At 35.4% G+C, this 15,985-nt stretch overlaps 1 protein-coding gene across 1 annotated transcript; it reads right to left on the bottom strand.

Annotated features, from left to right (window-relative positions):
- Positions 1-12,071: 12,071 nt before the first annotated feature.
- monDomV1R1289 (vomeronasal 1 receptor monDomV1R1289) lies at positions 12,072-13,031 on the bottom strand. The gene is given in 1 exon segment (NM_001167375.1): positions 12,072-13,031. A coding segment is annotated over 1 exon segment (960 nt).
- Between the last annotated feature and the right edge of the window lie 2,954 nt (positions 13,032-15,985).

Below are 15,985 nucleotides of genomic sequence, written 5' to 3'. Positions count from 1 at the left end.
AGAATGGCTTGATTTTTTGTACAATTGATTTAGCTCTTTATAAATATGAATAATTAAACCTTTGTCAGAGGTTTCTATGAAGATTTTTTCCCAGTTTGTTGTTTCCCTTCTGATTTTAGTTACATTGGTTTTGTTTGTACAAAAGCTTTTTAGTTTGATGCAGTCAAAATTATTTATTGTACATTTTGTGATTCTTTCTATGTCTTGCTTGGTTTTAAAGCCTTTCCCCTCCCAAAGGTCTGACATGTATACTATTCTGTGTTTACCCAATTTACTTATGGTTTCCTTCTTTATGTTTAAGTCACTCACCCATTTTGAATTTATCTTGGTGTAGGGTGTGAGGTGTTGATCTATTCCTAGTCTCTCCCACACTGTCTTCCAATTTTCCCAGCAGTTTTTGTCGAATAGTGGATTTTTGTCCCAAAAGCTGGGACCTTTGGGTTTATCGTATTCTGTCTTGCTGAGGTCGCTTTCCCCCAGTATATTCCACTGATCTTCCTTTCTGTTTCTTAGCCAGTACCAAATTGTTTTGATGACTGCTGCTTTGTAATATAGTTTAAGGTCAGGGACTGCAAGGCCCCCATCATATGTGTTTTTTTTTTCATTATTTCCCTGGACATCCTTGATCTTTTGTTCTTCCAAATGAACTTTGTTATGGTTTTTTCTAAATCAGTGAAGAAGTATTTTGGTAGTTCAATGGGTATGGCACTAAATAGATAAATAAGTTTGGGTAGGATGGTCATTTTTATTATATTGGCTCGTCCTACCCATGAGCAGTTAATGTTCTTCCAATTGTTCAAGTCTAGTTTTAGTTGTGTGGAAAGTGTTTTGTACTTGTGTTCATATAGTTCCTGTGTTTGTCTTGGGAGGTAGATTTCCAGGTATTTTATTTTGTCTAAGGTGATTTTGAATGGGATTTCTCTTTCTAGTTCTTGCTGCTGAACTGTGTTGGAGATATATAGAAAAGCTGATGATTTATGTGGGTTTATTTTGTATCCTGCAACTTTGCTAAAGTTGTTGATTATTTCAATTAGCTTTTTGGTTGAATCTTTAGGATTCTTCAAGTAGACCATCATGTCATCCTCAAAGAGTGATAACTTGATCTGCTCCTTGCCTATTTTGATGCCTTCAATTCCTTTATCTTCTCTAATTGCTACTGCTAGTGTTTCTAGTACAATGTCAAATAATAGAGGTGATAATGGGCATCCTTGTTTCACTTCTGATCTTATTGGGAATGCATCTAGTTTATCCCCATTGCAGATGATATTAGCTGATGGTTTTAGATATATACTGTTTATTATTTTTAGGAATGACCCTTCTATTCCTATGCTTTCTAGTGTTTTTAATAGGAATGGGTGTTGTATTTTATCAAAGGCTTTTTCTGCATCCATTGAGATACTCATTTGGTTCTTGCTGGTTTGCTTGTTGATGTGGTCAATTATGTGGATGGTTTTCCTAATATTGAACCAGCCCTGCATCCCTGGTATAAATCCTACTTGATCATGGTGAATGATCCTTCTGATCACTTGCTGGAGTCTTTTTGCTAGTATCCTATTTAAGATTTTTGCATCTATATTCATTAGGGAGATCGGTCTATAGTTTTCTTTCTCTGTTTTTGACCAGTCTGGTTTTGGAATCAGTACCATGTTTGTGTTGTAAAAGGAGTTTGGTAGAACTCCCTCTTTGCTTATTATGTCAAATAGTTTGTATAGTATTGGGATTAACTGTTCTCTGAATGTTTGATAGAAGAAATAGTTTTCATAAATAATCCCATATCAGAAAAAGAAATCCAACAGGCCTTGAAAGAACTTCCTAAGAAAAAATACCCAGCGCCTGATGGATTCACCAGTGAATTCAAGAGTCATATTTTGGCCAGGTAAAAGATATGTCTATCCATGCCTTACAAAGTTTTTTAGCTTCATTATTTATCATCCAACTCTCCTTTGGTAGATTGGGATCAGTGCAAGAATTAAGAAATTCTCCATAGAATGTGTCCAAAGTCGCCCCTTTCTTCTTATTTTTCTTGGTATTTTGGGGCTTCTGTGCTTCTGTGGAGTTTGTCATCTCTGAATGTGGAGGATTAGCTTTTCTTATCTCTGGTGATCCGAGGCTTTAGTCCTGGGCAGATGTTGGGTCTAAGAGCTTTCCCTGGGTTAAACTGAATATGCCTCACTGGAGTTGGAATGGAAGGGTCAGACCACGAGGCCACACTCTCCCCCCAGCTCGCTTTCAAGAAGTTGCCTTCAGAATCACTGGCCGTGAGGCTGTTTCGTCGGCCATAAGTAAATTGGGTAAACACAGAATAGTATACATGTCAGACCTTTGGGAGGGGAAAGGCTTTAAAACCAAGCAAGATATAGAAAGAATCACAAAATGTAAAATAAATAATTTTGACTACATCAAACTAAAAAGCTTTTGTACAAACAAAACCAATATAACTAAAATCAGAAGGGAAACAACAAACTGGGAAAAAATCTTCATAGAAACCTCTGACAAAGGTTTAATTACTCATATTTATAATGAGCTAAATCAATTGTTCAAAAAATCAAGCCATTCTCCAATTGATAAATGGGCAAGGGACATGGATAGGCAGTTCTCAGATAAAAAAATCAAAACTATTAACAAGCACATGAAGAAGTGCTCTACATCTCTTATAATCAGAGAGATGCAAATCAAAACAACTCTGAGGTATCACCTCACACCTAGCAGATTGGCTAACATAACAGCAAAGGAAAGTAATGAATGCTGGAGGGGATGTGGCAAAGTAGGGACATTAATTCATTGCTGGTGGAGTTGTGAATTGATCCAACCATTCTGGAGGGCAATTTGGAGCTATGCCCAAAGGGCGACAAAAGAATATCTACCCTTTGACCCAGCCATAGCACTGCTGGGTCTGTACCCCAAAGAGATAATGGACAAAAAGACTTGTACAAAAATATTCATAGCTGCGCTCTTTGTGGTGGCCCAAAACTGGAAAACGAGGGGATGCCCATCAATTGGGGAATGGCTGAACAAACTGTGGTATATGTTGGTGATGGAGTACTATTGTGCTAAAAGGAATAATAAAGTGGAGAAGTTCCATGGAGACTGGAACAACCTCCAGGAAGTGATGCAGAGCGAGAGGAGCAGAACCAGGAGAACATTGTACACAGAGACTAATACACTGTGGTATAATCGTACGTAATGGACTTCTCCATTAGTGGCGGTGTAATGTCCCTGAACAATTTGCAGGGATCCAGGAGAAAAAAACGCTATTCATAAGCAAACGATAAACTATGGGAGTGGAAACACCGAGGAAAAGCAACTACCTGAATACAGAGGTTGAGGGGACATGATAGAGGACAGACTCTAAATGAACACTCTAGTGCAAATACTATCAACAAAGCAATGGGTTCAAATCAAGAAAACATCTAATGCCCAGTGGACTTACGTGTCGGCTATGGGGGTTGGGGGGAAGGAAAAGAAAATGATCTTTAACGAATAATGCTTGGAAATGATCAAATAAAATATATTGAAAAAAAAAAGAATTAAGAAATTCATGCAAGGGTGTATCAGGAGGAATATTTCCTGATTTCCTTTAATTTTTTGCAGTAGTCTGTATATCCTATTTAAGTTAGTTTGAGTATTGCTAAATGGTCAGCTCAAACAAAGAAAAGTTTTGTTATATTAATTATAAATAACAATAAACAACAATGAACAACAAGTATCAATTATAAAAAATAATTATTAGTAATTAATAGGAATGCCTTATAATAGTTATTTAAAATTAATAATTATTGTTATTGATAGTATTATTAATATTATTGTGTTCTAAAATTATTCCTTAATATTACATTTAATTAACTTGATTTAATGTTAGCTTTGTTCAATTTTAGAAATCTAGTTTTAATTTAAATTTAATATTATTAATATTTCCTATTAATAATTATTTTATTTTAATGTATTAAATTTAATAGCATTATTTTAGATCACTAATAGCAGGAGCAATGGAATTCTTTTTATTTTCCTGCAGTTTCAATTCTCAATGGAAGCTATAAATGTGTGGTGCTATAAATGCATGTAGAGTGGAGGGCACTTGTGGGTAGGCCTTTATCTAAAAGCAATCAGATAAAGGAGGAGAAAGGAAAAAATCATAGCTTTTGATATGCTAAATAGGGCAGGCAGTCTCCAAGGAAAGTTTGAGAAAGAAAATGTAGCTTTTGATATGCTAAAGGGAGGTAAGCTGCAAGGAAAGTTTGAGGGTACAGAGCAAGATTGGAAAATCCAAAGAGAACTTTCTTGTAAAAATGCAGGTTTCCCTACCCCAGAAGTTCAAAGTTGGGGTGGGGGGTGGGAAGGGGGCTCCTAACCCTAGTCCTAAATCTGGAAGGACACCCAAGATTAATTTAATGAGTGTCTCCAAGCAGCTCCGTTCAGCAGCAGCCTAGCTGGTGTGGCATGTGGGGAAAGTCAGGTAGACACTGGACTGGGAAAGACCTGTTGGGTTCTAGTGCCCCTTGGTTTAAATAAAATCTGTACTGTTTGGAATGGGGGAGAGCTCCAATGTGCTGGGCTGTGCTGAGCTGAGGAAAGGTAGCAGGCATGGGGAGCCTGTGTCTGATTCACCTGTATCGTTTACCTGGGGAGAGTGCAGAGGCTGGGAAGAAACAGGAGTCTGCTTTTTTCTCACCCAGGAAAATCAGACTGTTAGGGGGCGAGCATGTGGGATCCTGCCCCATCCTCTACTGCCCCACTCTCATCCAAAATGGGTTGTGTCAAGTGGGGTGGAGTGGGGTTGGGGAGGAAACCACATGGGGAGCATCCTTAACAATTCAGAGGAAAAAGCAGCTACTTCCCTGCCTGATTCCAAAAAACCCTCAGTTCTGTTTGGGCAAAAAGCTGGGACTTCTGTCTTTACTGTCCCAGGGAGTCCCTACCTCTAATCCACAGCCTAGAAGGACGCCAAGGATTAATTTAAGGCATGTCTCCTCGCTCAGCACAGTGCCTGGCTGAGCAAAGCAGCAGTACTTGCCAGCAGTTTCATGAACCTGGGTAAGTCAGGGGTTGGGCTGGGCTGGGTTCCTGTGCTCTGACCAGGACTCACCCTAAACTAAGGTAAAATAATGGTGGAAAAGTGGGAGGGAGTTTTCTCACCAATCCATCCAAAGAGGCACTTTAGATGGTTCTGCTTCTCTTTCTCAATCATTTTCTTATATGCAGGCAAGGCCAGCAACTGAAGGAGTTTCTATTCTTAAGCTTATCTAAGCACTTATTTAAAACTTCTCTGAAGAAAATTAAAGGCCCTAAAAGAAAAGATGCCTGACTAATGGTCACCATCTGTAAGAACTGAGATAATATTTCTACCCAGATATATATTTTATAAAGTTTATCAGAAAAGGTAGACAATTATTTCTCTAAGTAACCTGACCATGTGGTGCCTAGCCTGCAAGTCACTTCCTCCTTCCCCCTTTACCTGCCTGTTCTGTTCCTGACTTCTTCCTTCATAATTTTCTTCTCACTTCTCCCTCCTCTCAAGCCTGAAGCCTTGACTTTTATTGACATACAACATGTATAGGGATGCAAACCTGGCTCAAATATGTTATGTCAGGAATGTTTGATGGAAATATCAAGCTACTCTGGAGGGGAAGGGAATGAAATTCCTTGACACATGAGTACCATTGAATTCATGATTCTGAGACAAATTAAATGTCACTTGCCTTCCCCCTATTCCCTGAGATCAGCATCCCATTGTGATAACCTGCCTTTCTACCAGTGTATACCTTAACACTTAACACTTCCATTTGCTACCATCAATGCTGTTATTTGTTGTGGCATAAGTGTTTTAACTTAAACACATCTAGTTGCTCATATTGCCACTTTGACTTAGTAGTTGGCTTCTTTTTCTCATAATCACCATCACTCAGAATCTGCTTTTATGTGCATGTTGTAGTATCATGGACATTTACCCTAGGCCATTGGCTTAATGTTGAAATGGGATGCAAACTCCTTTCTCAGCCAGTTTCAATCAGAAAGGCAAAGGGCTGGCCCAAATTATTCATGCAGAATCCACCTCATACACAAACTATAATTAATTGAAATGTAAATCTCCACAGAAATTAGAAGAGTGGCAGTCACTGAAAAAACATTTATTTATTCATAGACTACTAGATGTCAGGAATTGCACATGATGCTGGAAATACAAAGAAAAGGCAAAGGAGAGGATCTGCTCTCAAGTAGCTTACAGTCTAATGGAAGAAATAACATGCAAACATTCTAATACAAGTTATTTTGGACATAATTGACTGAGAGAAGGGAGTAGAAGCAAGGAAGATGAGGAAATTTTTCCTTTAGTGGGGGGATTTTAACTAACCCTTAGACAAAGTCAGGGAAGTGAAAAAGTAGAGAGGAGGTGAAAAAGCATTACATACCAATGGAGGTCAGGCATTGGAATATGTCCGGAATTTTTGGTGTCTTGTTTAAAGAACAACAAGGGATTCTTTATGACTGGATTAGAATTCATTGTGAAGGGGACCATGAGTTAGTTGTAAAAAAAAAAAATAGGGAGTAGGCAGATTATGAAGATCATGTATCAACAAACAGATTTTTATTTGACCCTGGAGGTGGTAGAGAATCACTGAAATTTATTGAGTATGTATTTAAACTGGAAAAGCACACTTACAGATTGAGGAGAGGATAGAGTAGAATGGAGAGAAAACTGTATCCAAAAGTTATTGTAATAATTAATGTACAAGATAATAAGGGTTAAAGCAAAGTGGTGGCAATATCAGAGGAGACAAAAGGAGGACATATTTGAAAGATATGGCAAATGTGAAATCAAAGGCAAAATTTTATATATGAAAGAGTGAGGAGGTAAGGATGATACCAAGGTTTTGAGTCTTGGCAACTAGGAGGATGGTGATAATCTCAACAGTCATAAGGAATTTAGATAGAGTGGTGTTTGGATTTCCTTGAATCTCACCCTCCCCTGTTGGTTCTGCTCTTTTCTCTTTTTCCCCATAGAAATCTTTAAGAGTTAAGCATTTTTTCTGTTGTTTACCCATTTCCCCAGTCGTTTTTACCCTTTTGGATTGGGAATTCTGCAAGCTGCTTGCTGATTCTGTCTCTTCTGCTAGCTTGCAGGGATTGGCACTGTGAATTATGCAGCAGAAATTCACAAAGCCAAGTGGTATGAAGTTCTGAACCTCACTATGTGTTGGGGCCAGAGCCTGGGACTTTGAAGGGTGGGTCTGAGGAACTCATTCATAATTGTAGTTGAGGTCCCTCAATCCCAAAGTTGGCTTGTGTCTAGGTTAGGAATCTGGTGCAGTAGATGAGGGGGTTGATCAGGTAGCATTCCTATGTGTGCAACTTTGCTTCCCTTTCCCCGTTATCCTGTTAAAATCACCTCTCACTGCATACCTTTCAAGTTGTACTCAGTGGGATAGCCCCCAACTCTGTCTTGATGATCGATTTTGATTCCTGTCATTTTGAAGAACTTTTCAAAAATTAGTTTGGAAGGATAATCAGAGTGATTCTGGCTTTCGTTGCTACTAAGTTGCCATCTTCTAGGGTGAGTGTTTGGGAAGAAACATGACTTCTGATTTGGAGAATTGTGAGCATCTTTGTCACTATAATAACTTTTAGTGGTGGGATTCTTTTGTTGTTTGTTTAGTCATCCACAATACTTAATGCCAGAGATGGGGCCTCCACACTTCTGGAGGTAAAATCTGGGCTGATCCTATTTTTTCTTACTTGGGCTTTTGAGTTTTGAATCATTCAAGAATTTCAGAGACAACTCATTCTAGGAACTCACAAGCTTTCAGTTCTAATAAAGTTTTCTGTTCTAGGCAAAATATTGATTTCTTCCCTTTTACCCACCCACAGCCAAGACTGAACTCTTTATGCTCCTTGCTTATGATTTGCTTTGAGCAGTAGTAGACTACTTCTAGACTTAACCACTACCAGTTATCTTAGAATATCTGCTTCCTTAGAGTAATCGAACAGCAAGCTCCTTTTTCATTTTATATCCCTGACTGATTATACTGCTGCAGGGTTCAGATTGGATCAGAAACTTGAACTGAAACCCCACTCTTTGGATTCAAGTCACATCCCTACTGTTAGTTAATTTTCCTCTTTTTTAGGTATACTGGTCAGAGCCCACTACTTCTTCTCATACCTGATTCCCTAACAAAGTCGTTCTCCGTTTTTCCTGGATTTGTGACCTACAAATATGTAGATACCATCTGACAACTGTTCCCCTTGAAGTTCCTCAGCATAGGGCTAAGAGAGTTCTACTATAAGTCAGGTATCTCCTCTTGCTCTGGCATTCAGCCTTTCCCTGAACCCTCAGTTAGCTATTTCTACTTGGCAGATCCCATTGCCAATATTTGCAGACCTCTCTGTCTCCTGATTAAATCTGAGATGAAAAAAAAAAAAAAACTCCTGGTGAATTTTAATTGGATTTACCCCTTTGAGATTAAGTCAGATATATTTTCTAAATCTGTTGTGAGGAGTTTGAGGAAGGTAGGAAAGTCAATATACTGCTTCTGTTTACTCACATTGTATTATCTCTTAAGGCCTACACTGTCCTCTTCTTTTTTGATCAGATTGCTTAAACATTTATCAGTTTTCCTAGTCATTTCAAACTATCAGTTATTAACATTTTCCATAATTTGAATTTTTCCAGTTTATTACCTATCCTCTAATTTTAAACATCACTTCCTTAGTTTATTTTAGTTATTTTCTATTTTCTTATTTATTTATTTTTAGGTATATTCAGTTCACTAATCCTATATTTTGACATTTTCTTAATATATATTTTAAAACACATAATTTCCCCTTAAGGAGTAGTATACTTTCATCTTTGTAATTTTGCCATTTTTATTTATTATACTTTCTTGTATTTAATAATTATTTACATATATTGCTCTTTAAAACATTCATTATTTAGGATTTCATTTAAAAGTTATTTTTGTTGAGCTGTGATTTGAAAATGATGTTTAATATTCCTCTAATTTATAATTTTTTGCAATATTTCCATGATCTAATGCATTGTTAGTTTATGTAAAAGTTTGATGTAATGCAAATAAATAAATAAGTCCTCTAACAGTCATATTTGGAGTATCTTTTAATTTTAATTTTATCAATAATTTCTTCAACTGTATATATTTCTCCATTTTTTTTATTCATCCAATATTGAGAAATAGACATTCAAGTCTACTACCTGTATTTTGCATTTCCCTGTAACTTGGTTAATTTTTACAATATGAATTTAGATATTAAGGCATTTTGATCATATAGGTTCAATACTGATATTGGTTTATTATCTGTTTCATTTTAGCAACCATAGTTTTTTTCCTTCTATATTGTATATTTTTGTCTTACCTTAATCAGTTAGAATGTAACAACTCCTGATTTTTTATGTTAACCCCTAGTAGAAAATTTCTTTTTGCCTCTCCATTTATTCTGCATATATTTATTTTGAAGAGTTTCTTATAAGCAGGAGATTATAGGATCTTTTTTTCTTCTCCAATGTCACTTTTTTGTTTCATTGAATCATTTAATCTATCTACACTTAGAATTTTGAGAGTAACGTTTATATTTTCTCCATTGGTTTCTAATATGCCTAATATATCTTCTATTCCTTTTTTTCTTTTAATGATAATCATTTATTGATTCAGGAAATTTTGCTTTATATATCTTATTGAACACTAATTATAGAAGTTCTCTTCTTCCTCTAACATAAAAGGCCTACTTTCCAATTTCTCATCCTTTCCCTTTATTTACCAATACTATTAATTATTTTTCCTTATAACTAGTTATTTAATATTTCTCCTCTTTTTTCTCTCAGTTAAATAGTTAGATAAAATTCTTTCTTTCACTCTCTACAACATACTTTTAATTGTTAAGTATTTTAAATGTAGACTCTTAATGATCAATTTAGTGAATCTATCAATAATATGGAAATAGGTTGTGTAAAACCCACTGGAATTCGACATCCGGTGCCAGGAAAGGAGGGTGAGCTGGGGGGACTTGAGGGAAAGAACATGAATTTTGTAACAATGGCAAAATATTCTAAATTGATTAATTAATTTTTTTTCAATAAAACAAAGGAATGGAATCTCTTTATAGCCACTGGAGCTGAAAGAATGAGATGGCAGGTACTGTTAAATAAGCATGAGCCCTCATCAAGTGGAATTTTTTAATCCCTTTTACTGGAATGGCTAAATAACTTATGGGCAAAAGGGGCTTTGGATAGAGTCCTCCTTTAGGAGTTAGAAGAGTAAGTTTCTAATTTTGGCCTTTCTAGAAACTAAGTATGACTTTGTAGAAATCACTGTCATTTCCTTTCTTTGGGGATATTAGATTCTTAATAAAATGAGGTTTTTAACTTTTGAAAGAAAGGTTTGTATATTTTTTCCTAAAACAAGAATGTATGACCCTTGTTCAACTCATTTATTTTCACTTCTTTTGGTTTTTTTTTTATTTAATGAATAAACATTTATTCCCTCTTTAATCTCTGTTTTCTCCAGGTTTCCTTGATACTCTCTTCCAGTGCTCCTCTTAACTGTCTGACCACCTATTCTTCATCTTTTTTTTTTGCTCCAAATTTATTTAAGTCATCTCTAATCACCTTGACCATCCCACAAGACTTTGTCATAGGCCCTCTTATTTTCATTAAACATTATATACATAACCTCATGAGCTACAAGTAATTCAATTATCATGTCTTAGATGATGATTCTCAGAGCGACTTCTCCAACTTTTCCCTAACATCTACATTCAAATCCCCTTGTATTAGATATCTTGAACTCTATGTCACATAGAACTCTTAAACTCAACTGAACTTTTTTTCTCTCAAATAATTCTGCTTTTTCTTCCTATTAATATTGAGGATATCACCATCAAACAAATTAGCCATCATTACAACTGAGCATTAGATTTCATCTCCCTCTCACCTCCTATATCCAATAATGTGACTTAATTTCTAGATTTTATTTTGTTAAAGTATTTTGCCAATTCCCCCTTTTCTTCTCTGAAAAGCAGGTATATACATCACATCATGCATGTATTGTAAGAGCCTCCTCATTAGTTTCTCTGCCTCAAGACTTTTACTACTCTAGTTCATCATCCACTCAACTATCTAATTTATATTCTTAAGGTACAGGTCTGATCATGTTATCCCTCTATTCAATAAATTCCATTTCCTTCTTATCACATTTAAAATCAAATACAGAATCCTCAAAGTGGCATTCAATGTACCTCAAAATTGAAGCCATTCTGACCTTTCCAGATTGCTAAAACCTTTACTCCTCTGCCTTTACAAATGACACTGCACTTTTGCTGTTTCTCTCAAAAGATACTATATTTCTAAATCATATTCTTTCCCCTGACACTACCTGGCTATACCCTTTCCCTTGAATTCACATTTTTTTTACATATATTCTCTGTCTTCTCTCAGAATTCAAGAGAAATCCCACTCTCTCCACAATAGGCCATTTCCAGTACCATGAAAATATTCCTATTAAGTTTATGTGATATTTACACTATTTATTGTACATAATTCTATATTTCCTTCAATGTCTTTTTTGCTGTTAAAATTTGAGCTTCTTTGGTTCAGAAATGATATTTTTGTCTTTCTTTTTTTTCCTATCATTTAACAACATAACTTGCATTTGTTGATCATTTTATTGCATATTATACTATTTTATGTAATTCACAAAAACCAGGAATTATACTTAGGACTTAATTAATTCATATATTCTTAGCACAATATCATGTAGCCTCTGTAGCAGTGATATCATATTTCAAGTTAAAAACTTTCATTTCACAAAGGAGGAAATTGTGGCATATAATGGTGTTATAACTTACCAAGATGAGTTATCTAGTAAGAGTAAACTGAAAGGAGCCTTAGCCCTCATGATGATCATTTTCACACTGAGGGGTGAAAGAGAAAGATACTTCATTTACAATCCAGATATGAGACAATAAATTCTTTCAAATATGGTTTTATAAAATTCCATGTTTATAACCTATATTTTTTTCTTTGACTGGAAAACCATAACACATGAAGTATTGAGGGGAGATTAGAATCAATAATTGACTAATCCATTCATGAAATCCTTGTGATGCCTCTTCTCCTTCCCAGGTATAAAATGAAGTTTTCCAATACGATTATCACTGCCAATCAGCAATAAGGGAGAGAGGGCAGGGTAACATCCACCAAAAAAGGCTCCAATTGTTTCCACCTCAACTTTATTTTCAAAACTATATGCCACATATAAGGTGCAACAGTTGTTGATCCAGTAGAATAAAACAAAAAAGCTCACAAGCAAGAGAATGGTCTGAGTGGCCTTGATTTCAGGGAAGGATCTAGTGGAATTGCTATTGCTATAAATGTGCTGCACTTGCTTGCTATGTCTATAGAGGAGAAGCACCATGTGGGTACTGGACAATGCCATAAGCAAATGGTAGATAAAGTCATGAACAGTCATACCAAACAAAAATGCAGCTGTAGCTTTGGTCTCATTTAATGGTCTCACCCCGAAAATATGTGATATATACTTATACCTGGAAATATTGTCATTTTTTATTGCTTCATTGTGTTCAATGATCCTGATATATATCAATGCATTTGTTACACAGAAAAAGAGGAAACAATGTAAAATGTATTTGTGGGCTTTGACTTTGATTCTTGCCCACACAGAGTTGTTGGGACTGATGATGATGGCCTGGAACATGCTCAGAAGGCTTGTTGTGCATACAGAAAAACCCCGTGAAAATCTATAAATGTAGAAGACTACTTTACACCCCAAATCATTCAAAACATTTCTCATCCCAAAACAAAACATGATTTCTGGAATGCCTCTGGTAAAAAGTGTTGCCATATTGGCCACAGTCAAATGAGCAAGAATCAAATCAATGGGCTTCTTTTCTTGAGGCTTTTTGAAGGCGATACAAACATAAAGGACAAGCAGCAATGAATTCCCTACAATACCAATGGCACATTGTAAAAAGAAGGCCACACCAAAGATCAGCTCACTAGATATCATTTGTCTTCACGGAGTCAGTAAATCTGATACCCCAAAGAATTGAAGAGCCTAAAAAAGGGAAGAAATAGACAACCTAAAAATGAAAGTAATGTGTTTGCATGACTTTCACAAACATCCCTTTTATGTCCCATTTCTTCCAGCTGTTTGAATATTGAAAACTGATTGAATCCCATGTCTATGTTTAATAAGATCAAAAACCTATATATAGATAATAAAACAATTACAAGGTATTATGATTCCCTCTCTTTGTAAATTAGGAATCTGAAATATAATGTAATAAATTTACTTGATAAATGTTACCAGAAGAACAGAGTAGTACATGTCTTTTTTCTTTTCAATACACTATTCTACTTTAATTTTTCTTCTGGAAAAATACATTTCATATCTGTTGGAATCCCCTGACTTCCTCAGATAATAGTTGCATACTATTTAACATTTATAACACATCAAGGGGAGGTAACTGGGTATCTCAGTGGATTGAGAGCCAAGCCTACAGATGTGAGGTCCTAGGTTCAAATCTGGCCTCAGAAACTTTCCAAGTGTGTGACCCTGGGCAAGTCACTTAACCCCAATTGCCTAGCCCTAACAATTTTCTCCCTTGGAAATAATAAACAGTTTTGATTCCAAGATGGCAGGTAAGGGTTTAAAAAAAAATCAAAGATTTCCTTGACAAAAAAAAAAATCAAAGCCCATAGTGATAATAGTTTGCAAGTTTATGACACAGAGCCTCGCCACAGGGAAAAAAAAGTTACTAAATTTTTATTTCGTTCTGGACTTCCAATTTGCTCACAATTGTTTTTTCTCTCTACATGAGGTCCTCCAATTGGTTAATTGTGCCTATCTTTATTGTGGACATAATTACCATGTAATACTTTCATATATCAAATGCTTTCATCAGGATTTTTATTTCCACCAGACGATCCTGAAATCCTTCTATAATGTCACTTGTATGTTTTTGGTGATGATAGTGGTTTTATGTATGTGATCATAATTTTCTCTCAGAAAAGTTGAGAGCAATGGTTATTGTGGAAGTCAATATGAGGGTGCATTAAATGGGAAAAATGAAGTTTAATTTTATTAATTTTATTTAATTTAGTTTTATTGAAAATTATGTATATGTAGTGACTATCCTATTCTAATCCATTTCTTTATTGTGTTTTGCAAAAATTCAGCACAAAAATTATAATTTTATATATATAATTGGTCTATAAAAATATATCCATGTATCAGCACTTGATATAAAACTCAATTTCATAGCCTCATTCATCCTTTGAAATGATCATGTCTGATTTTTTAAAATATTACTTAAAATTTTGAAAAGTACTGCAGTGTTACTACTTCCCTGAAGGTCTTTCAAATTCATTATCATGCTAAGTAGTCATTAGAATAATAGAATTTGTGACATTAATTTTTTAATCTAGTTATACCATCTATAATCATTTTCAAATGCCTGCTACATGTCATCCAAAGTGATATATCTTATGGATTTAGAAAAATCAAAATATAATCCATATTCTCAAGCATTTTATGATCTAATAGAAAACACCTTATAAAAAAACAATGTATAAGCAAACTGGATGCCAGAGAAGATTCAGAGTTGGAAGATGGAGTATCCTATTCACAAAACAAAAAGAAAAGTGTCACTTGACCAGAGAGTGCCTAGGGAAGACATTTATAAGGTATAAGAATACTAGAAATGTTTGGTCAAACAGATTATGAAAAGTATTAAAAACCCTGGTGATAGAAATCTACTGAACTTTATTGAGTAGGGGAGTGACTTGGTCAGACTTACACTATGTAAGATTGCTTTGTTAATTGAGTAGAGCACGGACTTGAAGTGGGAAGAGATTTGAGGTATGGAAACTAACTAGATGGCTATTGAAATAGTCCAGGAAGGAGCTGATGACCAAGATTTTAGCAGTGTCAGAAGAGAAAGAGTTTGTTAATTTGAGATTATTAATACAGAGTTTAAGATGGGAGACTACAGAGCAGAAGAGAGGATTGACCTAAATAATGAGATTTGAGAATCATTTACATACAGATGACAAATGAATAACTGGAAATGGATACAATCAACAAGTGAATAACACAAAGGGTCAAGAGTAAAGGTAGGGTCCAGGACTGAGATCAATTGACTGCCCAAAATGAAAGGGCATGACTTCAATAAATATTCAGCAATAGCCTATCCAGGAGTAATTAGCATAACCTTGGGAAAGAACCAAAGAGAGCAGCAACATGAAAACCTAGAAAGAAGTGTATCAAGTAGTTGATTAATAGTGTCACAGGCTGGAAAGAGATCAAGAAAGAGGAGGACTGAAAAATAAAGACCATTCTATTTTTTTGGCAATTAAGAGATTGTTAATAACTTTGTGGAGAGCAAGTTTCAATGATTGATGGAGTCAGAAGCCAGACTATGGAGCATTAAAAACAGAGGGAGAAGAGAGGCAAGAAGGCACATTTAGTCAAAAATGGGAAAAGAGACAAAGAACAAAAGCTAAAGGGATCTTTACTTTTGGAGATGTATAAGAAGTGATTGGGAATTGAGTTAGGAGAAAGTTAATTAAATGAACAGTGTGCTCAGAACTTTAGGTGAGTACATAGGTGAGGATAAAGGAAGATTAGATTCCTCTCTCTTTGTAATCTTTCCATATTACCTGTGATGTGGAAGAATACTATGTGTGACAGAACACATGCCAATTAAAAATGATATACTTTGCTTTTCTGTGTTTAGAGGTACTAATGTGGCCTAGAAGAATGTTTAGAGACAATTACTCTGAAAAAACAAACACATTTCAAATGGAGAAAGAGAGGGTTTTATTTAAAGCAAAATAAGTTAATATTCACAAAATAAACTGATAGACATAGTTGCCCTTTTTGGTGGGTGAAAGATAGGGAAAGAAGCAAAAAAGGAAAGAATTAGAACTCATCAGATTACCAGTATGAAAAGAGGAAAG

This window comes from Monodelphis domestica, chromosome 2 (assembly GCF_027887165.1).
Source record: "Monodelphis domestica isolate mMonDom1 chromosome 2, mMonDom1.pri, whole genome shotgun sequence".
Classification (NCBI taxonomy): domain Eukaryota; kingdom Metazoa; phylum Chordata; class Mammalia; order Didelphimorphia; family Didelphidae; genus Monodelphis; species Monodelphis domestica.
The sequence above is the reverse complement of the archived record's forward strand: the minus strand, read 5'-3'. Positions and strand labels throughout refer to the sequence as shown.